The sequence below is a fragment of the Cetorhinus maximus genome, unplaced genomic scaffold, assembly GCF_964194155.1.
Source record: "Cetorhinus maximus unplaced genomic scaffold, sCetMax3.hap1.1 HAP1_SCAFFOLD_972, whole genome shotgun sequence".
Classification (NCBI taxonomy): domain Eukaryota; kingdom Metazoa; phylum Chordata; class Chondrichthyes; order Lamniformes; family Cetorhinidae; genus Cetorhinus; species Cetorhinus maximus.
This window is the reverse complement of record NW_027596914.1, coordinates 95,398-123,268: the sequence shown is the minus strand read 5'-3', so window position 1 is coordinate 123,268 and position 27,871 is coordinate 95,398. Positions and strand designations below refer to the sequence as shown.

At 47.7% G+C, this 27,871-nt stretch overlaps 1 protein-coding gene across 1 annotated transcript; it reads right to left on the bottom strand.

Annotated features, from left to right (window-relative positions):
- Positions 1-2,619: 2,619 nt before the first annotated feature.
- On the bottom strand, positions 2,620-14,222 carry LOC144675365 (uncharacterized). The gene is made up of 5 exons (XM_078536194.1): positions 14,115-14,222; positions 12,545-12,652; positions 11,375-11,482; positions 10,330-10,438; positions 2,620-2,733 (listed from the first exon to the last, which is right to left on the bottom strand). Exons 1-5 carry the CDS (start codon positions 14,150-14,152, stop codon positions 2,635-2,637), a joined length of 462 nt encoding a protein of 153 aa, XP_078392320.1. The 5' UTR covers positions 14,153-14,222; the 3' UTR covers positions 2,620-2,634.
- Between the last annotated feature and the right edge of the window lie 13,649 nt (positions 14,223-27,871).

Below are 27,871 nucleotides of genomic sequence, written 5' to 3'. Positions count from 1 at the left end.
CCTGTCTCTGTCACTCCAGCTTTCCCTCTCCCTCTCTCTTTCCAGACAGGACCCCCACACTTTTTTTTTTATCCCCCCCCCACACTCTTTTTTTTTATCCCCCCCCCCACACTCTTTTTTTTTATCCCCCCCCCACACTCTTTTTTTAATCTTTTTTTATTCCCCCCCCCCACACTCTTTTTTTTTTTTATCCCCCCCACACTCTTTTTTTTTTTATCCCCCCCCCCACACTCTTTTTTTTTTTATCCCCCCCCCACACTCTTTTTTTTTATCCCCCCCCACACTCTTTTTTTTTATCCCCCCCCACCTCTTTTTTTTTTTATCCCCCCCCACACTCTTTTTTTTTATCCCCCCCCACACTTTTTTTTTTATCCCCCCCCCACACTCTTTTTTTTTTATCCCCCCCCACACTCTTTTTTTTCTTTATTACCCCCCCACACTCTTTTTTTTCTTTATTACCCCCCCACACTCTTTTTTTTTTCTTTATTCCCCCCCACACTCTTTTTTTTTCTTTATTACCCCCCCACACTCTTTTTTTTTTCTTTATTCCCCCCCCACACTCTTTTTTTTAATCTTTTTTTTATCCCCCCACGCTCTTTTTTTTTCTTTATTCCCCCCCCACGCTCTTTTTTTTCTTTATCCCCCCCACGCTCTTTTTTTTCTTTATCCCCCCCACGCTCTTTTTTTTCTTTATTCGCCCCCCATGCTCTTTTTTTTTCTTCCCCCCCCCACGCTCTTTTTTTTTCTTTATCCCCCCCACGCTCTTTTTTTTCTTTATTCGCCCCCCATGCTCTTTTTTTTTCTTCCCCCCCCCCACGCTCTTTTTTTTTCTTTATTCCCCCCCACGCTCTTTTTTTGCTCTTTTTTCCCCCCCACGCTCTTTTTTTTTCTTTATTCCCCCCCACGCTCTTTTTTGCTCTTTATTCCCCCCCCCCCCCCCCCGCGCTCTTTCCTTTCCCCCCTCCCCTGTAATTTCGCACTCTGGCCCTCCACACCCGAAATTTCTTCCACCCCCCGGCTCTAATCATTGCCCTGACACTAAAGATCCTCAAGCCCATACTGACCCTGCAACTAATACATGGTCTGGAATTAATACTGACCCTGCAACTAATACACGGTCTGGAATTAATACTGACCCTGAAACTAATACACGGTCTGGAATTAATACTGACCCTGAAACTAATACATGGTCTGGAATTAATACTGACCCTGAAACTAATACATGGTCTGGAATTAATACTGACCCTGAAACTAATACATGGTCTGGAATTAATACTGACCCTGAAACTAATACATGGTCTGGAATTAATACTGACCCTGAAACTAATACAGACACTAATACACGGTCTGGAATTAATACCGACCCTGAAACTAATACACGGTCTGGAATTAATACTGACCCTGAAACTAATACATGGTCTGGAATTAATACTGACCCTGAAACTAATACATGGTCTGGAATTAATACTGATCCTGAAACTAATACAGACACTAATACACGGTCTGGAATTAATACCGACCCTGAAACTAATACACGGTCTGGAATTAATACTGACCCTGAAACTAATACATGGTCTGGAATTAATACTGACCCTGAAACTAATACATGGTCTGGAATTAATACTGACCCTGAAACTAATAGATGGTCTGGAATTAATACTGACCCTGAAACTAATACAGGGCCAGAAACCAATGCAGACCCGACACTAATACTGGACCCGGAATTAATAGAGACTATGAAAAAAATGCAGACCCGGAATAAATAATCTAGTTCCGGAATCGAAATCAGGCATTGAAACTAATGGAGCCCCTGAGACTAGGATTCACCATGAAACTCATTTTGGCCCTGATCATTAGACGGCGCCTGAAACTATTACTGAGCCAAAAAATGAATATGGTCCCTGAAATTACAATTACACCAGGGGAAATACATACCTCGAAATTTATTCAATCACTGAAACTAACAGAATCCCTCAAATCCAATATTAAACACTGAAACCCACACGGGCCGTGAAATAAATACTCATAGAAGCCATTAAAGTAATACAGACACGACGGGCATGATGCCTCTCCCGCCGATGTCTGATTTGTTGGGTGTGTGCCAACAGAGGCCATCGGAGGCCTGAGGCCTAACAGAAGCCGGGGGCCCTATGTCTTGGTTAAGTTTGTGCTGAACAGTTTCTGAGGATGATCTTCCTTGGGCGGTAATAAATCAAAAGCAGAAACAAATCCACCCAGCAACAACTGAATCCCCTCAAACTGATCAAAACCATCAAACAAAGACAGGCCCCCGATCTAATAGGAGACCCTGAAAATAATGCAGAATTGATACCGTTAAAGGATAATGATCCAGGCCGTGAATCGAATGCAGACCCTGTGAGTGTTTCAGGCCCTGAAACTATCACTGAGTAAGATAAGAGCGGCAGGACGAGGTGGAGGGATTGAACTCGATGGGATTATATTGGGCTCTCTGCAGCACCGTGTCTCAACCTGGATCCCCCTGAGTAAAACCCCCATTCCCCAACCACCCCCCACCCCCCGCCACCGACACTGAACCCAATCGTCGGTGTGAAAATTCCACACGTCCTTTCTCCGGGTATAAGAATGAGTGACAAAGACACGGATACATTTTTTTTATTTTTCTCTCCGGTTACAGCTCTTGTCCGAGGATTCCTCGCGGCAAATCGATTCTCTCTCTGCATCGTCCGAGCTGCAGCTGCCAAATCCATTCTCCTTGGGGCGGAGAGGGAGAGAGAGAGAAATGGAAATTGATTAAAATAAAGCACAGAATTTTAAAACACAAGACACAGCAAGATCCCAGGGGCTCTTCTCACTCCCTCACAGCCACAATCTCAATCAAAAGGGGGAGGTGGGCATGTGGGGCCTTTACTCTGAGGCTGGGGCTGTGACTAAACACTGGAGACCACCCCAGTGCCTCCCCTGTCCCCCCAACTCCCAGAGGCTGCGTCTCTCCCTCAGTGTTTAACCTGCTAGCTCCAGCTGTTTTACTGCCTCATTGTAAAAACCACACAAACACTGATCATTCCCCTCTCACCGTCCCTCTCCCATTCACTGTCCTCACCCCCTCTACCTGCTCACTCCAGGGCTGCTGCTGTTTGCACACTAAATATTCACATTGCACGTTCCGATTCTAACACTGTCACCTCTCTCCCTCTGTCTCTCTCTCCCCCTCCCTCTATACCTATCTAGCCTCCTCTCTCTATCTCTGCTCATCTTTCCCTCTCTAATCTGTCGCTATCTCTCTTCCTTTTCTTTACCTCAGGATCAATCTTGACTGAAATGCGTCTCTGAAAAGCTTCTGTCTGACTATTTGAAATAATGATGCACTGTGGCCATGTTTTATATTTATCCATGATTTACTGAGAGAAATGAGGGGGGAGGGGGGCGGGAAATGGGAGCAATCCTCAATCAGCCCGTCACTGAACTGAATTCAGGGGGAGGGCAGCCACAGGGTTGCAGTGCAGGACAGGCTGCAGGTTGGACACGCACAGCAAGATCCCACAAGCAAGGTGATGTTAGCCAGGTATCCTTCCCCCACCCCCTATTCCTAGAAAAAGCTAATCTTCCTCTTTAAAACTGGGCCCGGGGTTGGGAACTAATTGATTTACAAAATATATGTAAACTTCAGAGAAATCAGTGATGGGGATTCAACACAGGAAATAGAACAATAAATAAGCAACATAAAAATAACAGGCCTTTACGCAGCCTCACATTTAGAAATTCAATTCCAGGACCTCCGAAAGTCAACACATCAATGTTTACAATTGCAGCGCACAGCAGGATCCCACAAACAGCCCCACGAGGGACATGGACTGGACAAACCTCAGATGCTGTCTCTCTCCCTCATAACCGTCCCCTCCCACCATTTGTTAACCTCCCCACTCAATAGTTCCCTCAATCTTTCCTCTTTCCCACCTCTCTCTCTCCCTCCCTCCCTCTCTCTCTCTCTCTCTCTCTCTCTGTTTCTCCCATGGCAGAATATAGAGGCAGAGAGAGAGAGAAAACCACAGTCAGGGCCTCAATAAACTCAATTCAAACTGATTAAAATAAAGCAAACATTACTGAAACAAAAAAGACACAGCAAGATCCCAGGGCTCTTCTCACTCACTTACATCCACAATCTCAGAGGGGCGGTGGAGTGGGGGTAGAGGCATCATTTAGTAAACACACCCTCTGTTAGTAAACACAGACAATGGGAACAGATTTGAAATGAGATGACGGTGTAAATGCCTCGTGACCAGCCCTCTCCCTCTGTGTTTAACCTGACAGCTCCAGCTGTTTTACTGCCTGATTGTAACCTCCCCATGATCTCACCCTCTTTCCCTTTAACCCTCCCGTGATCTCATTCCCTGTCCCTTTAACATCCCCGTGATCTCACTCTCTGTCCCATTAACGTCCCCGTGATCTCACTCTCTGTCCCGTTAACCTCCCCGTGATCTCACTCACTTTCCCTTTAACCTCCCCGTGATCTCACTCACTTTCCCTTTAACCTCTCCGTGATCTCACTCTCTGTCCCTTTAACCTCCCCGTGATCTCACTCACTTTCCCTTTAACCTCTCCGTGATCTCACTCTCTGCCCCTTTAACCTCCCCGTGATCTCACTCTCTGTCCCTTTAACCTCGCCTTGATCAAACTCTCTGTCCCTTTTACCTCCCCGTGATCTCACTGTCTGTCCCTTTAACCTCCCCGTGATCTCACTCTCTGTCCCTTTAACCTCACCGTGATCTCACTGTCTGTCCCTTTAACGTCCCCGTGATCTCACTCTCTGTCCCTTTAACCTCGCCGTGATCTCACTCTCTGTCCCTTTAACCTTCCCGTGATCTCACTCTCTATCCCTTTAACTCCCCGTGATCTCACTCACTGTCCCTTTAACCTCCCCGTGATCTCACTCTCTGTACGTTTAACTCCCCGTGATCTCTCTCTCTGTCCCTTTAACCTTCCCGTGATCTCAGTCTCTGTCCTTTTAAACTCCCCGTGATCTCACTCTCTGTCCCTCTAACCTCCCCGTGATCTCACTCTCTGTCCCTTTAACCTTCCCGTGATCTCACTCGCTATCCCTTTAACTCCCCGTGATCTCACTCACTGTCCCTTTAACCTCCCCGTGATCTCACTCTCTGTACGTTTAACTCCCCGTGATCTCTCTCTCTGTCTCTTTAACCTCCCCGTGATCTCAATCTCTGTCCCTTTAACAGTCCCTGTTCTCACTTTCTGTCCATTTGACTGTCCCCGATCTCAATCTCTGTCCCTTTCTCCTCCCCGTGATCTCACTCTCTGTCCCTTTAACCTCCCCTGAAACTCACTCTCTGTCCCTTTAACGCTCCCGTGATCTCACTCTCTGTCCCTTTAAACTGCCGGTGATCTCACCCTCTGTCCCTATAGCATCCCCGTGATCTCAGGGGGAGGGCAGCCACAGGGTTGCAGTGCAGGACAGGCTGCAGGTTGGACATGCACAGCAAGATCCCACAATCAAGGTGATGTTAGCCAGGTATCCTTCCCCCACCCCCTATTCCCAGAAAATCTTCCTCTTTAAAACTGGGCCCGGGGTTGGGAACTAATTGATTTACAAAATATATCAAACAAAAAAGACACAGCAAGATCCCAGGGCTCTTCTCACTCACTTACATCCACAATCTCAGAGGGGCGGTGGAGTGGGGGTAGAGGCATCATTTAGTAAACACACCCCCTGTTAGTAAACACAGACAATGGGAACAGATTTGAAATGAGATGACGGTGTAAATGCCTCGTGACCAGCCCTCTCCCTCTGTGTTTAACCTGACAGCTCCAGCTGTTTTACTGCCTGATTGTACATAACACACAAACACTGATCATCCCCACCTCACCGTCCCTCTCCCATTCACTGGCCTCACCCCCTCTACCTGCTCACTCCAGGGCTGCTGCTGTTTGCACACTAAATATTCACATTGCACTTTCCGATTCAAACACTGTCACCTCTCCCTCTGTCTCTCTCCCCCTCCCTCTGTACCTATCCAGCCCACCCCATCCCTGCTCATCTTTCCCTCTCTCTCTCTCTCTCCCGCTTGATAATCTGTCCCTATCTCTGTTCTTTCCCCCTTCCTCAGGATTGAACTTGATTCGAAAAGTCTCTGTCTGACCATTTGAAATAATGATGCGCTGTGGCCATGTTTTACATTTATCGATGATTTACGGAGAGAAATGAGGGTGGGGGGCGGTGGGAAATGGGAACAATCCTCAATCAGCCCGTCAGTAAACTGAACTCGGGGAGGGTAACCATGGTTGCGGTGCAGGACAGGCTGCAGGCCAGACAAGCACAGAAAGATCCCAAAAGCCAGGTGATGTTAGCCAGGTATCCTTCCTTCCCTCACCCCCAGAAAAGTCTAATCTACCTCTTTTAAACTGGGGTCGGCTGGGTGGAACTGATTGTATTGCAACTTTTTGAAGGCTTGAGAGAAATCGCTGGAATTAAACCCCCCCACTCCCCACCCCTGTCCCATTCCTCATCTGGCCCTCAACACAGGGAATTATAACAATAAATAAACAATATCAAACTAACAAGCACAGCCTCACATTTAGACATTCAATTCAAGAAGCTCAAACATTCGAAAATCAATGTTTACAATTGCAGTGCACAGCAGGATCCCACAAGCAGCCCCACAAGGGATATGACCATAAGACCTAGGAGCAGAAATGAGGCCATTTGGCCCATCGAGTCTGCTCCGCCATTCAATCGTGGCTGATAAGTTTCTCAACCCCATTCTCCCGCCTTCTCCCCGTAATCTTTGATCCCCTTATCAATCAAGAACCTATCTATCTCGGTCTTAAATACACTCAATGACCTGGCCTCGACAGCCTTCTGTGGCAATGAATTCCATAGATTCACCACTCTCTAGCTAAACAAGTTTCTCCTCATCTCTGTTCTAAAAGGTCTTCCCTTTACTCTGAGGCTGTGTCCTCGGGTCCTGGTCTCTCCTGCTAATGGAAACATCTTCCCCACGTCCACTCTATCCAGGCATTTCAGTATTCTGTGAGTTTCAATCAGATCCCCCCTCATCCTTCTAAACACCATCGAGTATAGACCCAGAGTCCTCAAACGTTCCTCATATGTTAAGCCTTTCATTCCTGGGATCGTTCTCGTGAGCCTCCTCTGGACCCTCTCCAGGGCCAGCACATCCTTCCTGAGTTACGGGGCCCAAAATTGCTCCCAATATTCTAAATGCGGTCTGACCACAGCCTTATGAAGCCTCAGCAGCACATCCCTGCTTATATATTCTAGTCCTCTCGAAATAAATGCCAACATTGCATTTGCCTTCCTAACTACCGACTCAACCTGCAAGTTAACCTTAAGAGAATCCTGGACTAGGGCTCCCAAGTCCCTTTGCGCTCCAGATTTCTGAATTCTCTCCCCATTTAGAAAATAGTCTATGCCTCTATTCTTCCTACCATAGTGCATGACCTCACACTTCCCCACGTCCAACCAGGCTGCAGGTTGGACACGCACAGCAAGATCCCACAAGCAAGGTGATGTTAGCCAGGTATCCTTCCCCCACCCCCTATTCCTAGAAAAATCTAATCTTCCTCTTTAAAACTGGGCCCGGGGTTGGGAACTAATTGCTTTACAAAATATATGAAAACTTTCAGAGAAATCAGTGATGGGGATTCAACACAGGAAATAGAACAATAAATAAGCAACATAAAAATAACAGGCCTTTACGCAGCCTCACATTTAGAAATTCAATTCCAGGCCCTCCGAAAGTAAACGCATCAATGTTTACAATTGCAGCGCACAGCAGGATCCCAAAAACAGCCCCACGAGGGACATGGACTGGACAAACCCCAGATGTCTCTCTCCCTCATAACCGTCCCCTCCCACCATCTGTTAACCTCCCCACTCAATAGTTGCCTCAATCTTTCCTCTTTCCCACCTCTCTCTCTCTCTCTCTCTCTCTCCCTCTCTCCCTCTGTCTCTCTCTCTCTCTCTGTTTCTCCCATGCCAGAATATGGAGAGGCAGAGAGAGAGAAATCCACAGTCAGGCCCTCAATAAACTCAATTCAAAATGGTTCCCGCACATTTCATTCAAGCCTCAATTCATCGCAGTGTCTAAAACAGCAGCATTATTCGGGGAAACAGCCTCACTTGAACAAGTTTCACTTCAGGCCCTCCCGCCTGCTTCACCAGTCGGGAAATTAATTTTCAAAGTGTGCTCCCTGCTGGTCATTTGGGAAAACCTGTTTGGCATTTGCGTACGGAAAGATCCCACACACTGCAGTGTGCTCACAGTCACATCAGATTGGTTTAGACTGAGAGTTGATGGAAAGGCAAAGGCAGAGAAATATCTTGAAACAAACTGGCACAGATTGGCCCCTCAGTGACACATTTTCTTTTCACTAATCCAAACTTCTGGGAGGCTGGGAGTGAGGGTCTTTTCTCCAGAGGCTGGGAGCTGGGCAGTCACTGCACGCCGGAGGCCCCCAGATCCTCGTCTCTCCCCTCCCTGTCCCTCTCTCTCCCTGTTTCCCTCCCTCTCCCCTTTCTCTCTCCCTCCCTCTTGGTGAATTAGACCCGGGTACAAGTTCCGGCCTTTTTAATTCCACGCCCCTGTGAGTGCTGGATAGAAAGGGCACTCTGGAAAGTTCCTATCTCACCATCGACAAAAATCCACACCACACTGGCCATCTTTTACATTTATAGTTCCACAATCACATCCCCCAGTCAATCAAATAGTTATTAGAGTTGCAACTAAGGCAATTCTGCACAGCAGGATCCCACGAGCGGTCCCACAATGGAGGGGGACACCCCCAGACCCTGTGTCTCCTTCCCCTGCCTCTGAGCCCCCAACACCCCCACCCCCTCTCTGTCAAAGTCTCCCTCATTCTGTTCCTCTTTCTCTCTCTCTGCACCCACCTCTCTCTCTGCCCCCATCACTCCGCCCTCTGCACCCACCTCTCTCTCTGCCCACATGTGTACACAGCAAGATCCCACTCCCCACCTGCTCATGACCAGTTAAAAATGTATTGGCTGAGGATAGCGGGTCAGTGAGTGAGGAATGGGCCTCACCCCCTCTCTCTCCTCCCCCCAACATCCTCCCCCACCCCCAATTAAAGTAACGACAAATCACATTGGTGTTTTTATACATTTTATTGAAAGATGAATTATGGACAGAATTGGCTGGAGAGAGAGAGAGGGAGAGAGGGAACAAGCTGGAGAGACAGAGACTGGAGGCTGCTCTCTCCCCACCCTCACCACCAGCCCGCACCCTCAGATCTACATTAACCTCAATTGAAATGGCTGCTGCCCCTTCCATTTAACCCAGGAAAGCCCGTGGCCCGGCCTGTCTAACACACACCGACATGACTCTGGGGGTGAGAAGAAGCCTTCGCACAGGCTCCGGGTTCTCATTTCAGGCCCTCTCCCCCTCCCTCTCTCTCTCCCTCTCCCTCTTCTCTCTCTCTGACTGCTTCACACTCCATGAACCCATTTCTATCAAGTGTGGTCACTGATGCAGTCCAGGAAAGGCTGGCGGCCTCTGTGTTTTATTTTTTTACACAGCAAGATCCCATGACTTTCCCTATCTCCACACCTGCTGTGAAAGACTCTCTCTCCCCGCCTTCCCCGTGGGAATTCCCCAATCTAGGGGCCATCCCCTCAGTTACCTCCCTCCCTCCCCACCACAACCCCCTGAAAGGGCTGAAACTCAAACTGGGGAGCAGCTGGATTCTCTCAGGAGACATTTTCAAATCGCTGCCTCGGGATTTCAGTTGGGGTCAAATCCCACTTTCTGGAAGGCCCTGACTGGGAGCTGGGCAGTGACTGCACACGAGGAGACCTCTCTCTCTCCCCCCGGACCCTGTGTCTTCTCACCTACCCACACCAACTCCTCTCTGTTTTGTTATCTCTCCCTCTCTTTCCCCTGACCTCTCCTTTCTCTCTCTCTCATGTGGGGAAAGGCCACAGGCCACTGTGGGCACAGCAAGATCAGGAGTATGGAGAGAGAGAGAGAGAAATTCACACACAGAAGCTGCGTAAACTGGATTAAAATGGTTCCCCCTGTCCACCCATCAGTCTCCAGAAGGTGCTAAACTCCCCGTCTTATTTTGGAATTAAAACAAGCTTTTAAACAGCCTCAGGTTTCAGATTTTTAATCTCCTCTTTGCCACACACAAAAGGGTTAATGTGTTTGTGACTAATCGCAAGGCCAGGACATTTTAACACCAGCGTTTCAAAATCCAGCACCCCATCCTCTAACAGAAACCGCTTCATCGATGCACCAAAAACCAGGGTCCCTCTGAGATTAAAATTAAACCTCGGGGTCATAAAGAGACACAACTCACGTGGGTGGGTGGGGGGATGTGGAACAGGCCTGAGTCCATCCATCCAAGCTGGTGAAAAGCTCCTGCCCATGGATTCATAGTCACATTGCAGTCTTGAAACTCCAAATTCCTGGGGAAAAGAGAGAGAGAAAAGAATTGACTAAAACACAAAGCAAGATAATTTCTAAACAAAATAGCACAGCAAGAGCCCAGGATTCCACCCCCACCCCCTCTTTCACCGTTACACAATCTCTTAGCAACATCCAAATACAAAAATATCCCAGTTATAAACCAGAGGCTAAAACAGATTAAGAGACCTTTCCCATCCCCTGTGTTTCTCTCTGTATCTCTCTTCCTATCTCACTCACATCTCTGTCCCCCTCACTCATTCACTCTCTCACTCTGTGTCTCAGAAATGGAAACTAAACCTCGATTGGGGTCCTCAATCTTTTATTTTGAAAGTGTGGTCACTCTTGTGGGGGGCAAAGAACAGGGCGGGGGGGGGGGTGGAGACCATGTGACACAGCAAGATCCCACTCCCCACCTGCTCATGACCAGTTAAAAATGTATTGGCTGAGGATTGCGGAACAGTGAGTGGGGAATGTGCCTCACCCCGTCTCTCTCTCCACCCCAACACCCTCCCCCACCCCCAATTAAAGTAACGACAAATCACATTGAGAGGGAACAAGCTGGAGAGGCAGAGACTGGGGGCTGCTCTCTCCCCACCCTCACCACACCACACTGGCCATGTTTTACATTTATAGTTCCATTTATAGTTCCCCCTGTCCACCCATCAGTCTCCAGAAGGTGCTAAACTCCCTGTCTTATTTTGGAATTCTCACAAGCGTTTAAACAGCCTCAGGTTTCAGATTATTAATCTCCTCTTTGCCACACAGCAAAGGGTTAATGTGTTTGTGAATAATCGCAAGGCCGGGATATTTTAACCCCAGGGTTTCAAAATCTAGCACCCCATTATCTAACAGAAACCGCTTCATCGATGAACCAAAAACCAGGGTCCCTCAGAGATTAAAATTAAACCTAGGAGTCATAAAGAGACACAACTCACGTGGGTGGGTGGGGGGTGTGGAACAGGCCTGAGTCCATCCATCCAATCTGGGGAAAAGCTCCTGCCCATGGATTCATAGTCACATTGCAGTCTTCAAACTCTAAATTCCTGGGGAAAAGAGAGAGGGAAAAGAATGGACTAAAACACAAAGCAAGATCATTTCTAAACAAAATAGCACAGCAAGAGCCCAGGATTCCACCCCCACACCCACCCCCTCCCCTTCAAAGTTACACAACCTCTTAGCAACATCCAAATACCAAAATATCCCAGTTATAAACCAGAGGCGAAAACAGATTGAGAGACCTTTCCCATCCCCTGTGTTTCTCTCTGTATCTCTCTTCTTATCTCACTCATATCTCTGCCCCCCTCACTCATTCACTCTCTCACTCTGTGTCTCAGAGATGGAAATTAAACCTCGATTGCGGTAATAAACAGACACAACTCACGTGGGTGAAGCCTGTGGACCAGGCCTCAGTCTATCCCCCTCCCTCCACACCCTCCTCTATCTCTGTCTCCATCATCCCTCCCTCCGCACCCTCCTCCTTTCCCTCAATCTTTTATTTTGAAAGTGTGGTCACTCTTGTGGGGGGCAAAGAACAGGGCGGGGGGTGGAGACCATGTGTACACAGCAAGATCCCACTACCCACCTGCTCATGACCAGTGAAAAATGTATTGGCTGAGGATTGCGGGACAGTGAGTGGGGAATGGGCCTCACCCCGTCTCTCTCTCCCCTCCCAACACCCTCCCCCAACCCCAATTAAAGTAACGACAAATCACATTGAGAGGGAACAAGCTGGAAGGTAGAGACTGGGGGCTGCTCTCTCCCCACCCTCACCACACCACACTGGCCATGTTTTACATTTATAGTTCCATTTATAGTTCCCCCTGTCCACCCATCAGTCTCCAGAAGGTGCTAAACTCCCGGTCTTATTTTGGAATTATAACAAGCTTTCAAACAGCCTCAGGTTTCAGATTTTTAATCTCCTCTTTGCCACACACCAAAGGGTTAATGTGTTTGTGACTAATCGCGAGGCCGGGACATTTTAACACCAGGGTTTCAAAATCCAGCACCCCATCATCTAACAGAAACCGCTTCATCGATGCACCAAAAACCAGGGTCCCTCCGAGATTAAAATTAAAACCTCGGGGTCATAAAGAGACACAACTCACGTGGGTGGGTGGGGGGTGTGGAACAGGCCTGAGTCCAACCATCCAAGCTGGGGAAAAGCTCCTGCCCATGGATTCATAGTCACATTGCAGTCTTCAAACTCCAAATTCCTGGGGAAAAGAGAGAGAGCAAAGAATTGACTAAAACACAAAGCAAGAACATTTCTAAACAAAATAGCACAGCAAGAGCCCAGGATTCCATCCCCCCCTTGCCGACCCCTTCACAGTTACACAACCTCTTAGCAACATCCAAATACAAAAATATCCCAGTTATAAACCAGAGGCTAAAACAAATTCAGAGACATTTCCCATCCCCTGTGTTTCTCTCTGTATCTCTCTTCCTATCTCACTCACATCTCTGTCCCCCTCTCTCTCTCTGTCTGTCTCTCAGAGATGAAAATTAAACCTCGATTGGGGTAATAAACAGACACAATTCATGTAGGTGAAGCCTGTGGACCAGGCCTCAGACTATCCCCCTCTGGAAGAAGCTCCTTGTCCTTGTCCCAGACTTTCCCTCTATGGATCCTCACCTTCCAGTTTTCAGAATACAAATTTCTCAGGAGAAAAAGAGATAAATTTTGTTGAAAGGACAAAAGCAAGGACATTTAACTGCATAAATTGAATTAAAATGGTTCCCCCTGTCCCCCTCCCCCATCAGACTCCAGAAGGTGCTAAACTCCCTCTTTCAGTTTGGGAAGGGGCTGCTCATTCCTTTGGGACACTTTTTAAAATTACCATCCCAGGATTTATTTTAAAATCTCATTCTATCTCAGAGGATGTGAGTGGAGGTGGCTTGTGACTACACACTGGAGACAATTAGACCCTGTCTCTCTTTTCCCACACCCCCTCCTGTTTTTATACCTCCACTCGCCTTGGCATCCCTCTCTCTCCCTGTTTCAATCACTCCCTCCCTTTTCTCTCTCTGCTCCCGTCTCTCACATTCAGGGTAAAGATGGATGCTCCTATCTAGGCCCTTGTCCCTGTCCTCTCTTTCTCCATCCCTCTTTCTCGCTCGTTCTCTCTCTGTCCATCTTCCTATTTTCCTTCCCCCTGTCTCATGTGCTCTGCATTGAAATGAGAGATGAAATGTTCCTGTCTCCCCATTTAAAATAATGACAAATCACATTGCTGTTTCTGGTCATTTTTTGTTGATTAAAGTTTAAAATGGGCACAAAGAGATCTAGAGAGAGAGAGAGAAAAGCTGGAGGGAGAAAGACACAGAAAATCACACAGGTAAAACTAAAGTCAGAATATCAGGAAACTGAACAGTAATGGCCCCTGTGAATCTAATTGAACAGATTCCACTTCATCGCACTGTCTCCCCACCTGTCTTATTTTGCAATTATAACCAGCTTTTAAACAGCCTCAGATTTCAGATTTTTAATCTCCTCTTTGTCACACACCAAAGGGTTAATGTGTTTGTGAATAATCGCAAGGCCGGGATATTATAACACCAGGGTTTCAAAATCCAGCACCCCATCATCTAACAGAAACCACTTCATCGATGAACCAAAAAGCAGGGTCCCTCCGAGATTAAAATTAAACCTCGGGGTTATAAAGAGACACAACTCACGTGGGTGGGTGGGGGGTGTGGAAAAGGCCTGAGACCATCCATCCAAGCTGGGGAAAAGCTCCTGCTCATGGATTCATAGTCATATTGCAGTCTTCAAACTCCAAATTCCTGGGGAAAAGAGAGAGGGAAAAGAATTGACTAAAACACAAAGCAAGAACATTTCTAAACAAAATAGCACAGCAAGATCCCAGTATTCCATTCCCCCCCATACCGACCCCTTCACAGTTACACAACCTCTTAGCAACATCCAAATACAAAAATATCCCAGTTATAAACCAGAGGCTAAAACAAATTCAGAGACATTTCCCATCCCCTGTGTTTCTCTCTGTATCTCTCTTCCTATCTCACTCACATCTCTGTCCCCCTCTCTCTCTCACTCTATCTCAGAGAGAGGGAAAAGAATTAACTAAACACACAAAGCAAGATCATTTCTAAACAAAATAGCACAGCAGGAGCCCAGGATTCCACCCCCACACCCACCCCCTCCCCTTCACAGTTACGCAATCCCTTAGCAACATCCAAATACCAAAATATCGCAGTTATAAACCAGATGCTAAAACAGATTGAGAGACCTTTCCCATCCCCTGTGTTTCTCTCTGTATCTCACTCACATCTCTGTTCTCCTCACTCTCTCTCTCTTTCGCTCTCTCTCTGTCTCTCAGAGATGAAAATTAAACCTCGATTGGGTTAATAAACAGACACAACTCACGTGGGTGAAGCCTGTGGACCAGGCCTCAGACTATCCCCCTCTGGAAGAAGCTCCTTGTCCTTATCCCAGACTTTCCCTCTTTGGATCCTCACCTTCCAGTTTTCAGAATACAAATTTCTCAGGAGAAAAACAGATAAAATTGGTTAAAAGGACAAAAACTAGGACATTTTTAAAAAAACACAACATAGCACAACATGATCCCAGAGTTACCACTCTCAAGTCAGTCTCTCAGCAACTTCCCAACACAAACAAATCACAGTTCAAAAGCAGGTTGAGACACACAGAAACACACACACACACACACACTGAACCAGAGTGGGCAGGCTGTTCACTCTCTCCAGAGAGAGAGTGCACAGGGAGTTTGCTGGTTTGGGACTGGTTTGGGAATATCCTGATCCATATTTATCCTGAGTGAGCTGGATACAGACTCCACCCCCTGATTCTCGCACATGTTTGGAATGTCGCTCACTCTATCCCCTAGGAGCCCTGTCCATTGAATGTTAATCTCCGGACAGGACCCCTTGCTGATCCTGTCCATTGAATGTTAATCCCTGGATAGGACCCCTTGCTGATCCTGTCCTTTGAATGTTAATGCCTGGATAGGACCCCTTGCTGATCCTGTCCATTGAATGTTAATAACAGGACAGGACCCCTTGCTGCTCCTGTCCACTGAGGGTTAATCCCAGGACAGACATGGTTTCAACAAGGGCCTGTCTTTATTTTTGGCTTAATATTAAATCTATATTTTTTTCCCCTGTTGGTTGTGTTACTCCAGTTCCAAACCCCGATCTCACACAAACCCCCAAAACACTGGCAGTAATCGCAGTCCCCAACCCACTCTCCCTCTCGGGTTGTATTCCCTGAAATTAAGTAGCATCAGGGGTGACTTGATCAATTTGTCAAATCCTGAGAGGTACTGAGGGGGGAGATTAGGTTAATGTATGAGCTCTTGTCCTGAGTAACAAGCTTTGTGAGGCAACTTATCGAATCCTTTTTGAACAGACAAGTATCCTTCTGTCACTACAATTTACCTGTATGTTGCAAAGTTATTCTGTTAATTTTCATCCCACAGAGTCAAAATTTCTGTGATTCTGTGTCTGAGTCAGAACTTCAAATAGTTCAGATTCACTGTTTAAAATAAGCAGTCACTTTTCTGTGGTGGTTTTTGTGATTGAGTATGGATCTCAGAATCTGTCAGTGGAAGGGAGTTTCAACAGAGATAGGAAATGGGATTGATGAATAAATGTCCAGGATTTTGTTCGCTGCATTAGATTGTGAATAATGAATTTGAACACTTTTAATTTGAACTCGAATTCAAAGATAATGAGGCTTTTGAATCTCAAAACATCAAATAGTTCCAATGAGAAATTAAATTTGATATTTGGGATCAAGCTGGTTAAAAACTCACACTACCCATTCCATGAATCAGCCTCTGTAACCTGCACTTCAGCACACCACAAGAAAAATGATATTTTCAACTGTTCTTGATTCCAGTCTGTTACTCAATCCCGGGTATCGATTATTCTATATATAAACCCCCTGCACCCCTCAATTAGATTCCAGCCTGTAACTCAATCCCGGGTAACTACTATTCTCTATATAAATCCCCTGATCCCAAACTCTCTCTCCCACTCATCCAAACTCTCTCTCCCTCTCACCCCAACCCTCTCTCCCTCTCACCCCAACCCTCTCTCCCTCTCACCCCAACCCTCTCTTCCTCTCACTCCAACACTCTCTCCCTCTCACCCCAACACTCTCTCCCTCTCACCCCAACACTCTCTCCCTCTCACCCCAACACTGTCTCCCTCTCACCCCAACACTGTCTCCCTCTCACCCCAACACTGTCTCCCTCTCACCCCAACACTGTCTCCCTCTCACCCCAACACTGTCTCCCTCTCACCCCAACACTGTCTCCCTCTCACCCCAACACTGTCTCCCTCTCACCCCAACACTGTCTCCCTCTCACCCCAACCCTCATTCCCTCTCACCCCAACCCTCTCTGCCTCTCAACACAACCCATTCTCCCTCTCACACCAACCAACTTACCATCTCATCCCCACTCTCCCTCTTACCCCAACACTATCTCCCTCTCACCCCAACTCTATCTCCCTCTCACCCCAACTCTCTCTCCCAATCTCCCCAACTCTCTCTCCCAATCTCCCCAACTCTCTCTCCCAATCTCCCCAACTCTCTCTCCCAATCACCCCAACACTCTCTCCCTATCACCCCAAACCACTCACCCAAAATTCTCTCAATATCATCCCCACTCTCTCACCCTCTCCCCCCAACTCTCTTTCACTCTCACCATCTCCTCATTCCCTCTTACACCAACCCTCTCTCCCTCTCACCCAACCCTCTCTCCCTCTCACCCCATCCTTCTCTCCCTCTCTGCACAACCCTCTCTAACTCTCACCAAAACTCTCTCCCACTCACCCCAAACTTCTCTCCCTCTCAATGCAACCCTCTCTCCATCTCACCAGAACCCGCTGTCCCTCTCACCACAACTCTCTTTCCCTCTCACCCCAACAGTCTCTTCCTCTCACCCCAAACCTCCCACCCTCATACCCCAACTCACTCTCTCTCTCTCACCCCAACCCTCTCTCCCTCTCACCCCAAACCTCTCTCCCTCCCTTCCCCACTCTCTCACCCGACTCTCCCTCCCTATCACCCCAAACCTCTCACCCAAAAGCTCTCTCACTCTCATCCGCACTCTCTCACCCTCTCACCCCAACTCTCTCTCACTCTCTCCCTTTCACGTGCAATCCCACTTTCACAACCCCTCTCACACGCTCACTCTCACACTCTATCTCTTGCACACACAATCTCCCACGCACACACACCATCTCTCTCTCACACACACAATCTCTGTCTCTCACATGCACTCTCTCTCTGATCATCATCTTGGCCCACACCCTCTCTGCCAACCCCACGCTTTCTCTCCCACCCCCCAAACTATCTCTGCACCATCCCACCCACCATCCCCACCCCCGTGCTCTCTCATTCCCATGCTCTCTCCAGTTTTGGATGAGAGAGAGTTGGTGAGGCAGGACGGAGATCCCTTCTCAATCCGTTTCTCAGTCTCTATTTCTCTCTGCGAGTGTTTGATGGGGACAGTATGGAGGGAGTTCTATTCTATATTTAACCCTGTGCTGTACCTGTCCTGGGAGTGTTAGTTAGGGACAGTATAGAGGGAGCTTTACTCTGTATCTAACCCCGTACTGTACCTGTCCTGGGAGTGTTTGATGGAGACAGTATCGAGGGAGCTTTACTCTGTATATATCCCCGTGCTGTACCTGTCCTTGGAGTGTTTGATGGGTACAGTATCGAGGGAGCTTTACTCTATATCTAGCCCCTGCTGCATCATCTCTGGGAATGGTTGCTGGCAACATTCTCATCAAAAACAAAAACATTCCACAAAGCAGGGCTTAACAAATTGAACATGAATTTCCTTGTTTGATTCTCCCTGGTCTGTTCTGATTCTCTGATAGATTCCTCATGTTTACCCTCCACATGAGCAGTCATCCTAATCCCGTCTACCTGTCCTGCTCCCAACGCGGCATCCGACTACAATAAGGCCAGTGATACAGGAGCGTCTCAGCAAGTGAGACAGGTGAGTCTTGAACCTGACCTGGGTGTATGTGAGTGACCCGGGTTAATCCGACACTCCAGGGACAGTTTAGACAGTTTGAGTGCATCACAGCTTTGCCAGAATGAGACCTGGATTCCAAGGGTTAAATTGCAAAGTGAGATTGCACAAACACGGGTTGTATTCCTTGAAATTTAGTAGCATCCGGGGTGACGTGATCAAATGGTCAAATCCTGAGAGGAACTGAGGGGCCCAGCGTAGAGGGAGCTTTACTCTGTATCTAACCCCGTGCTGTACCTGTCCTGGGAGTGTGTGATGGGGACAGTATCGAGGGAGCTTTACACTGTATCTAGCGCCGTGCTGTACCTGCCCTGGGAGTGTTTGATGGGGACAGTATCGAGGGAGCTGTACTCTGTATCTAACCCCGTGCTGTACCTGTCCTGGGAGTGTTTGATGGGGACATTATTGAGGGAGATTTACTCTCTATCTAACCCAGTGCTTTTCCTGCCCTGGGAGTGTTTGATGGGGACGGTGTAGACGGAGATTTACTCTGTATCTAACACCGTGCTGTACCTGTCCTGGGAGTGGTTGATGGGGACAGTGTTGAGGGAGCTTTACTCTGTATCTAACCCAGTGCATTACCTGTCCTGGGAGTGTTTCATGTGGAGAATATAGAGGGAGCTTTACTCTGTATCTAACCCTGTGTGGTACCAGTCCTGGGAGTGTTTGATGGAGACTGTGTAGAGGGAGATTTACTCTGTATCTAACCTAGTGCTTTACCTGCCCTGGGAGTGTATCATGGCCACAGTGTAGGGGGAGCTTTTCTCTGTATCTAACCCCGTGCTGTACCAGTCCTGGGAGTGTTTGATGGGGTGAGTATAGAGGGAGGTTTACTCTGTATCTAACCCCGTGATGTACCTGTCCTGGGAGTGTTTGATGGGGACAGTGAAGAGGGAGCTTTACTCTGTATCTAACCCTGTGCTGTACCACTCCTGGGAGTGTTTCATGGAGACAGTGTAGAGGGAGTTTTACTATGTATCTAACCCTGTCCTGTTCCTGTCCTGGGAGTGTTTGATTTGGACTGTGTAGATGGAGCATTACTCTGTATCTAACCCTGTGCTGTACCAGTCCTGGGAGTGATTGATGGGGACAGGTTAGTGGGAGATTTACACTGTATCTAACCCAGTGCTTTAGCTGCCCCGGCAGTGTTTGATGGGGACAGTGTAGAGGAAGCTTTAGTCTGTATCTAACTCTGTGCTGTACCTGTCCTGGGAGTGTTTGGTGTGGACAGCATAGGGGGACCTTTACTCTGTTTCTAACCCTGTCCTGTTCCTGTCCTGGGAGTGTTTGATTGGGACAGTGTAGAGGAAGCTTTACTCTGTATCTTACCCAGTGTTTTACCAGTCATGGGAGTGTTTGATGGGGACAGTGTAGAGGAAGCTTTATTCTGTATCTAACTCTGTGCTGTGCTTGCCCTTGGAGTGTTTGATGGGGACAGTGCAGAGGGAGCTTAATTCTGTATATAACCCCATGCTGTACCTGCCCAGGGAGTGTTTGATGGGCACAGTGTAGAGGGAGTTTTACTCTGTATCTAACCCTGTCCTGTTCCTGTCCTGGAAGTGTTTGATGGTGACAGTGTAGAGGGAGCTTTACTCTGTATCTAACCCCGTGCTGTACCTGTCCTGGGAGTGTTTGATGGGGACAGTGTAGTGGAAGCTTTACTCTGTATGTAACCCCGTGCTGTACTTTCTCTGGGAGTGTTTGATGGGGATAGTACAGAGGGAGCTTTATTCTGTTTCTAATCCCGTGCTGTACCTGTCCTGGGAGCGTTTGATGGGGACAGTGTAGAGGGAGCTTTACTCTGTATCTAACCCCGTGCTGTACCTGTCCTGGGAGTGTTTGATGGGGACAGTATAGAGGGAGCTTTACTCTGCATCTAACCCCGTGCTGTGCGTGCCCTCGGATTGTTTGATGGGGACAGTGCAGAGGGAGCTTTATTCTGTATCTAACCCCGTGCTGTAGCTGCCCTGGGAGTGTTTGATGGGGACAGTCTAGAGGGAGCTTTACTCTGTATCAAACCCTGTCCTGTTCCTGTCCTGGGAGTGTTTGATGGGGACAGTGTAGAGTGAGCTTTACTCTGTATCTAACCCCGTGCCGTACCTGTCCTGGGAGTGTTTGATGGGGACAGTATCGAGGGAGCTTTACTCTGTATCTAACCCCGTGCTGTACATGTCCTGGGAGTGTTTGATGGGGACAGTGTAGAGGGAGCTTTACTCTGTATCTAACCCAGTGCTTTACCAGCCCTCGGAGTGTTTGATGGGGAAAGTGTAGAGGTAGCTTTACTCTGTATCTAACCCTGTCCTGTTCCTGTCCTGGGAGTGTTTGATGGGGACAGTATAGAGGGAGCTTCACACTGTATCTAACCCTGTCCTGTTCCTGTCCTGGGAGTGTTTGATGGGGACAGTGTAGAGGGAGCTTTACTCTGTATCTACCCGCGTGCTGTACTTGTCCTGGGAGTGTTTGATGGAGACAATGTAGAGGGAGCTTTACTCTATATCTAACCCAGTGCTTTACCTGTCCTGGGAGTGTTTGATGGGTACAGTGTAGAGGAAGCTTTACTGTGTATCTAACTCTGTGCTGTTCCTGTCCTGGGAGTGTTTGATGTGGACAGTATAGAGGGAGCTTTACTCTGTATCTAACCCTGTCCTGTTCCTGTCCTGGGAGTGTTTGATGGGGACAGTATAGAGGGAGCTTTACTCTGTATCTTAGCCCGTGCTTTACCTGTCCTGGGAGTGATTGATGGGGACAGTATAGAGGGAGCTTTACTCTGTATCTTACCCCGTGCTTTACCTGTCCTGGGAGTGATTGATGGGGACAGTGCAGAGGGAGGTTTACTCTGTATCTAACCCTGCCCTGTTTCTGTCCTTGGAGTGTTTGTTGGGGACAGTGGAGAGGGAGTTTTACTCTGTATCCAACCCTGTGCTGTACCTGTCCTGGGAGTGTTTGATGGGGGCGTTGTAGAGGGAGATTTAATCTTTATCTAACTCCGTGCTGTACCCTTCCTGGGAGTGTTTGATGGGGACAGTGTAGAGGATGCTTTACGATGTATCTAAACCCGTGCTGTACCTGTCCTGGGAGTGTTTGATGGGGACAGTTTAGAGGGAGTTTTCCTCTGTATATAACCCCGTGCTGTACCTGTCCAGGTAGTGTTTGATGGGGACAGCGTAGAGGAAGCTTAACTCTGTATCTAACCCCGTGCTGTACCTGCCCTGGGAGTGTTTGATGGGGACGGTGATGAGGGTGATTTACTCTGTATCTAACCCTGTCCTGTACCTGCCCTGTGAGTGCTTGATGGGGACAGTGTAGAGGGAGCTTTACTCTGTATCTAACCCTGTGCTGTACCAGTCCTCGGAGTGTCTGATGGGGACATGTTAGAGGGAGATTTACTCTGTATCTAACCCCGTGCTGTACCTGCCCTGGGAGTGTATGATGGAGCCAGTGTAGTGGGAGCTTTACGCTGTATCTAACCCAGTGCTTTAACTGCCCTGGGAGTGTTTGATGGGGAAAGTGTAGAGGTTGCTTTACTCTGTATCTAACCCTGTCCAGTTCCTGTCCTGGGAGTGTTTGATGGGAACAGTGTAGAGGGAGCTTTACTCTGTATCTAACCCTGTCCTGTTCCTGTCATGGGAGTGTTTGATGGGGACAGTGTAGAGGGAGCTTTACTCTGTATCTAACCCCTTGCTTTACCTGTCCTGGGAGTGTTTGATGGGGACAGTATCGAGGGAGCTGTACTCTGTATCTAACCCCGTGCTGTACCTGTCCTGGGAGTGTTTGATGGGGACATTATTGAGGGAGATTTACTCTCTATCTAACCCAGTGCTTTTCCTGCCCTGGGAGTGTTTGATGGGGACGGTGTAGACGGAGATTTACTCTGTATCTAACACCGTGCTGTACCTGTCCTGGGAGTGGTTGATGGGGACAGTGTTGAGGGAGCTTTACTCTGTATCTAACCCAGTGCATTACCTGTCCTGGGAGTGTTTCATGTGGAGAATATAGAGGGAGCTTTACTCTGTATCTAACCCTGTGTGGTACCAGTCCTGGGAGTGTTTGATGGAGACTGTGTAGAGGGAGATTTACTCTGTATCTAACCTAGTGCTTTACCTGCCCTGGGAGTGTATCATGGCCACAGTGTAGGGGGAGCTTTTCTCTGTATCTAACCCCGTGCTGTACCAGTCCTGGGAGTGTTTGATGGGGTGAGTATAGAGGGAGGTTTACTCTGTATCTAACCCCGTGATGTACCTGTCCTGGGAGTGTTTGATGGGGACAGTGAAGAGGGAGCTTTACTCTGTATCTAACCCTGTGCTGTACCACTCCTGGGAGTGTTTCATGGAGACAGTGTAGAGGGAGTTTTACTATGTATCTAACCCTGTCCTGTTCCTGTCCTGGGAGTGTTTGATTTGGACTGTGTAGATGGAGCATTACTCTGTATCTAACCCTGTGCTGTACCAGTCCTGGGAGTGATTGATGGGGACAGGTTAGTGGGAGATTTACACTGTATCTAACCCAGTGCTTTAGCTGCCCCGGCAGTGTTTGATGGGGACAGTGTAGAGGAAGCTTTAGTCTGTATCTAACTCTGTGCTGTACCTGTCCTGGGAGTGTTTGGTGTGGACAGCATAGGGGGACCTTTACTCTGTTTCTAACCCTGTCCTGTTCCTGTCCTGGGAGTGTTTGATTGGGACAGTGTAGAGGAAGCTTTACTCTGTATCTTACCCAGTGTTTTACCAGTCATGGGAGTGTTTGATGGGGACAGTGTAGAGGAAGCTTTATTCTGTATCTAACTCTGTGCTGTGCTTGCCCTTGGAGTGTTTGATGGGGACAGTGCAGAGGGAGCTTAATTCTGTATATAACCCCATGCTGTACCTGCCCAGGGAGTGTTTGATGGGCACAGTGTAGAGGGAGTTTTACTCTGTATCTAACCCTGTCCTGTTCCTGTCCTGGAAGTGTTTGATGGTGACAGTGTAGAGGGAGCTTTACTCTGTATCTAACCCCGTGCTGTACCTGTCCTGGGAGTGTTTGATGGGGACAGTGTAGTGGAAGCTTTACTCTGTATGTAACCCCGTGCTGTACTTTCTCTGGGAGTGTTTGATGGGGATAGTACAGAGGGAGCTTTATTCTGTTTCTAATCCCGTGCTGTACCTGTCCTGGGAGCGTTTGATGGGGACAGTGTAGAGGGAGCTTTACTCTGTATCTAACCCCGTGCTGTACCTGTCCTGGGAGTGTTTGATGGGGACAGTATAGAGGGAGCTTTACTCTGCATCTAACCCCGTGCTGTGCGTGCCCTCGGATTGTTTGATGGGGACAGTGCAGAGGGAGCTTTATTCTGTATCTAACCCCGTGCTGTAGCTGCCCTGGGAGTGTTTGATGGGGACAGTCTAGAGGGAGCTTTACTCTGTATCAAACCCTGTCCTGTTCCTGTCCTGGGAGTGTTTGATGGGGACAGTGTAGAGTGAGCTTTACTCTGTATCTAACCCCGTGCCGTACCTGTCCTGGGAGTGTTTGATGGGGACAGTATCGAGGGAGCTTTACTCTGTATCTAACCCCGTGCTGTACATGTCCTGGGAGTGTTTGATGGGGACAGTGTAGAGGGAGCTTTACTCTGTATCTAACCCAGTGCTTTACCAGCCCTCGGAGTGTTTGATGGGGAAAGTGTAGAGGTAGCTTTACTCTGTATCTAACCCTGTCCTGTTCCTGTCCTGGGAGTGTTTGATGGGGACAGTATAGAGGGAGCTTCACACTGTATCTAACCCTGTCCTGTTCCTGTCCTGGGAGTGTTTGATGGGGACAGTGTAGAGGGAGCTTTACTCTGTATCTACCCGCGTGCTGTACTTGTCCTGGGAGTGTTTGATGGAGACAATGTAGAGGGAGCTTTACTCTATATCTAACCCAGTGCTTTACCTGTCCTGGGAGTGTTTGATGGGTACAGTGTAGAGGAAGCTTTACTGTGTATCTAACTCTGTGCTGTTCCTGTCCTGGGAGTGTTTGATGTGGACAGTATAGAGGGAGCTTTACTCTGTATCTAACCCTGTCCTGTTCCTGTCCTGGGAGTGTTTGATGGGGACAGTATAGAGGGAGCTTTACTCTGTATCTTAGCCCGTGCTTTACCTGTCCTGGGAGTGATTGATGGGGACAGTATAGAGGGAGCTTTACTCTGTATCTTACCCCGTGCTTTACCTGTCCTGGGAGTGATTGATGGGGACAGTGCAGAGGGAGGTTTACTCTGTATCTAACCCTGCCCTGTTTCTGTCCTTGGAGTGTTTGTTGGGGACAGTGGAGAGGGAGTTTTACTCTGTATCCAACCCTGTGCTGTACCTGTCCTGGGAGTGTTTGATGGGGGCGTTGTAGAGGGAGATTTAATCTTTATCTAACTCCGTGCTGTACCCTTCCTGGGAGTGTTTGATGGGGACAGTGTAGAGGATGCTTTACGATGTATCTAAACCCGTGCTGTACCTGTCCTGGGAGTGTTTGATGGGGACAGTTTAGAGGGAGTTTTCCTCTGTATATAACCCCGTGCTGTACCTGTCCAGGTAGTGTTTGATGGGGACAGCGTAGAGGAAGCTTAACTCTGTATCTAACCCCGTGCTGTACCTGCCCTGGGAGTGTTTGATGGGGACGGTGATGAGGGTGATTTACTCTGTATCTAACCCTGTCCTGTACCTGCCCTGTGAGTGCTTGATGGGGACAGTGTAGAGGGAGCTTTACTCTGTATCTAACCCTGTGCTGTACCAGTCCTCGGAGTGTCTGATGGGGACATGTTAGAGGGAGATTTACTCTGTATCTAACCCCGTGCTGTACCTGCCCTGGGAGTGTATGATGGAGCCAGTGTAGTGGGAGCTTTACGCTGTATCTAACCCAGTGCTTTAACTGCCCTGGGAGTGTTTGATGGGGAAAGTGTAGAGGTTGCTTTACTCTGTATCTAACCCTGTCCAGTTCCTGTCCTGGGAGTGTTTGATGGGAACAGTGTAGAGGGAGCTTTACTCTGTATCTAACCCTGTCCTGTTCCTGTCATGGGAGTGTTTGATGGGGACAGTGTAGAGGGAGCTTTACTCTGTATCTAACCCCTTGCTTTACCTGTCCTGGGAGTGTTTGATGGAGACAGTGTAGAGGGAGCTTTACTCTGTATCTAACCCAGTGCTTTACCTGCCCTGGGAGTGTTTGATGGGGAAAGTGTAGAGGTTACCCACTCCCGGGTATCAGATATTCTATATATAAACCCAGCAAACCCCTAGATTAGATTCCAGTCTGTAACTCACTCTCGCCTATCAGTGATTCTATTTATAAATCCCCGAAACTCTCGATTAGATTCCAGTCTGTAACTCACCCTCGGGTATCTGTGATTCTATTTATAAATCCCCGAAACTCTTGATCAGATTCCAGTCTATAACTCACTCTCAGGTATCTGATTTTCTTTATTTAAACCATCCCAAAAATCCTCCATTAGATTCGAATCTGTTACTCATTCCCGGGTATCTATCAGCCTATATATATATATACCCACCAAACCCATCAATTCAATCCCAGTCTGTAACTCCATCACGGGTATCTGTTATTCTATATATAATCCACCTCGAACCCCTCTTTTAGATTCCAGCCTGTAACTCACTCCGGGTATCTGTTATTATATATATAAACCACCCCGAACGCCTCGTTTAGATTCCAGCCTGTAACTCACTCCCAGGTATCTGTTATTATATATATAAAACACCCCGACCCCTTCGATTAGATTGCAGTCTGTAACTCTCTCCCGGGTATCTGTTGTTTTATAAATAAACCCCCTGAAGTCCTCGATTAGATTCCAGTTTGTAACTCACTCCCGGGTATCTGTTATTCAAGATATAAACCACCCCAAACCCCTCGATTAGATTCCAGTCTGTAACTCTCTCCCGGGTATCTGTTATTCTATATATAATCCACCCCAAACCCCTCGATTAGATTCCAGTCTGTAACTCACTCCCGGGTATCTGTTATTCAAGATATAAACCACCCCAATCCCCTCAATTAGATTCTAGTCTGTAACTCTCTCCTGGGTATCTGTTATTCTATATATAATCCACCCCGAACCCCTCGATTAGAATCCAGTCTGTGACTCACTCCCGGGCGTTTGTTATTCTATATATAATCCACCGCGAACCCCTCAATTAGATTCCAGTCAGTAACTCACTCCCGGGTAACTGTTATTCTATATATAATCCACCCCGAACCCCTCGATTAGATTCCAGTCTGTAACTCACTCCCGGGTATCTGTTATTCTATATATAATCCACCCCGAACCCCTCGATTAGATTCCAGTCTGTAACTCACTCCCGGGAATTTTTTATTCTGTATATAAACCGCCCCGAACCCCTCGATTAGATTCCAGTCTGTAACTAACTCCCGGGTATCTGTTATTCTATATATAAACCACCCCGAACCCCTCGATTAGATTCCAGTCTGTAACTCAATCCTTGGTATCTATTATTCCATATATAAACCCCACAAAACCCTCGATTAGATTCCAGTCTGCAACTCACTCCCGGGTATCTATTATTCTATATATAAACCCCACAAACCCCTCGATTAGATTCCAGCACTTCCACATCACAAGTTGAGGAAGGGGTCTCCCCCCATTTTAAAGTTAGTTAAAGGCTCTCCTGCCAAATTTAAGATGGAGAAGGGATGTCTCACAGGATATTGTTCTTTACACTCAATAATGTTAACACATTTTTGAACATTTTCAGTTTCCCCCTACACTTTCTCTTTCTGTCATCCTGTCTCGTTCCTTCTCTCCCTCTCCCATCCCATCTGTCTGCCACTCTATACATTTCTCTGTTTCTCTAACTCACCCCATATCTTTACCCTACACTCGCTCCCCTCTCTTCATCTCTCTCTCTCAACTCATCACTTTTTTATCGCTTGATCTCCTCTCTCTATCTCACTCGCTTACCCAGCTCTCTTTCCCTCTCTCCCTGCCTCTCTTCCTCTGAGAATCTCGGCTACAAACACCAGGCAGCCATTTTAGGTTTGTTCACAGTGGCCATTTTATGTCCCCACAGGAATGGGACACTTAGGACAGAGTTGACTCATGTAACATTAGTATTATAAACGTGACAGAGACACAGGTATGGAGACATAAATTCCACGTGTATTCCCTGGAATATTGAAGGATCCGGGCGTTCAGTCCCACACTTTGCTGTTGTGAATTTGAATTCTGAATTTTCTAAAACTGAATCTGGAAGTAAAAACCCCCGGGATGGAATGATTCACATTCTTTCTGCTGCTGCAAAGCCCGTGTCTGTGTCTGTTTCTCAGTATTTATTAACAATTTGAGATAATAGTTTAGAATGCCACAAGTTTGTCATAATGTCTGGAAAGAGGGTTGAAACAGAGGGGCTGAGGTAGTAAAACAAGAGGAGGGGGTGTGAATAG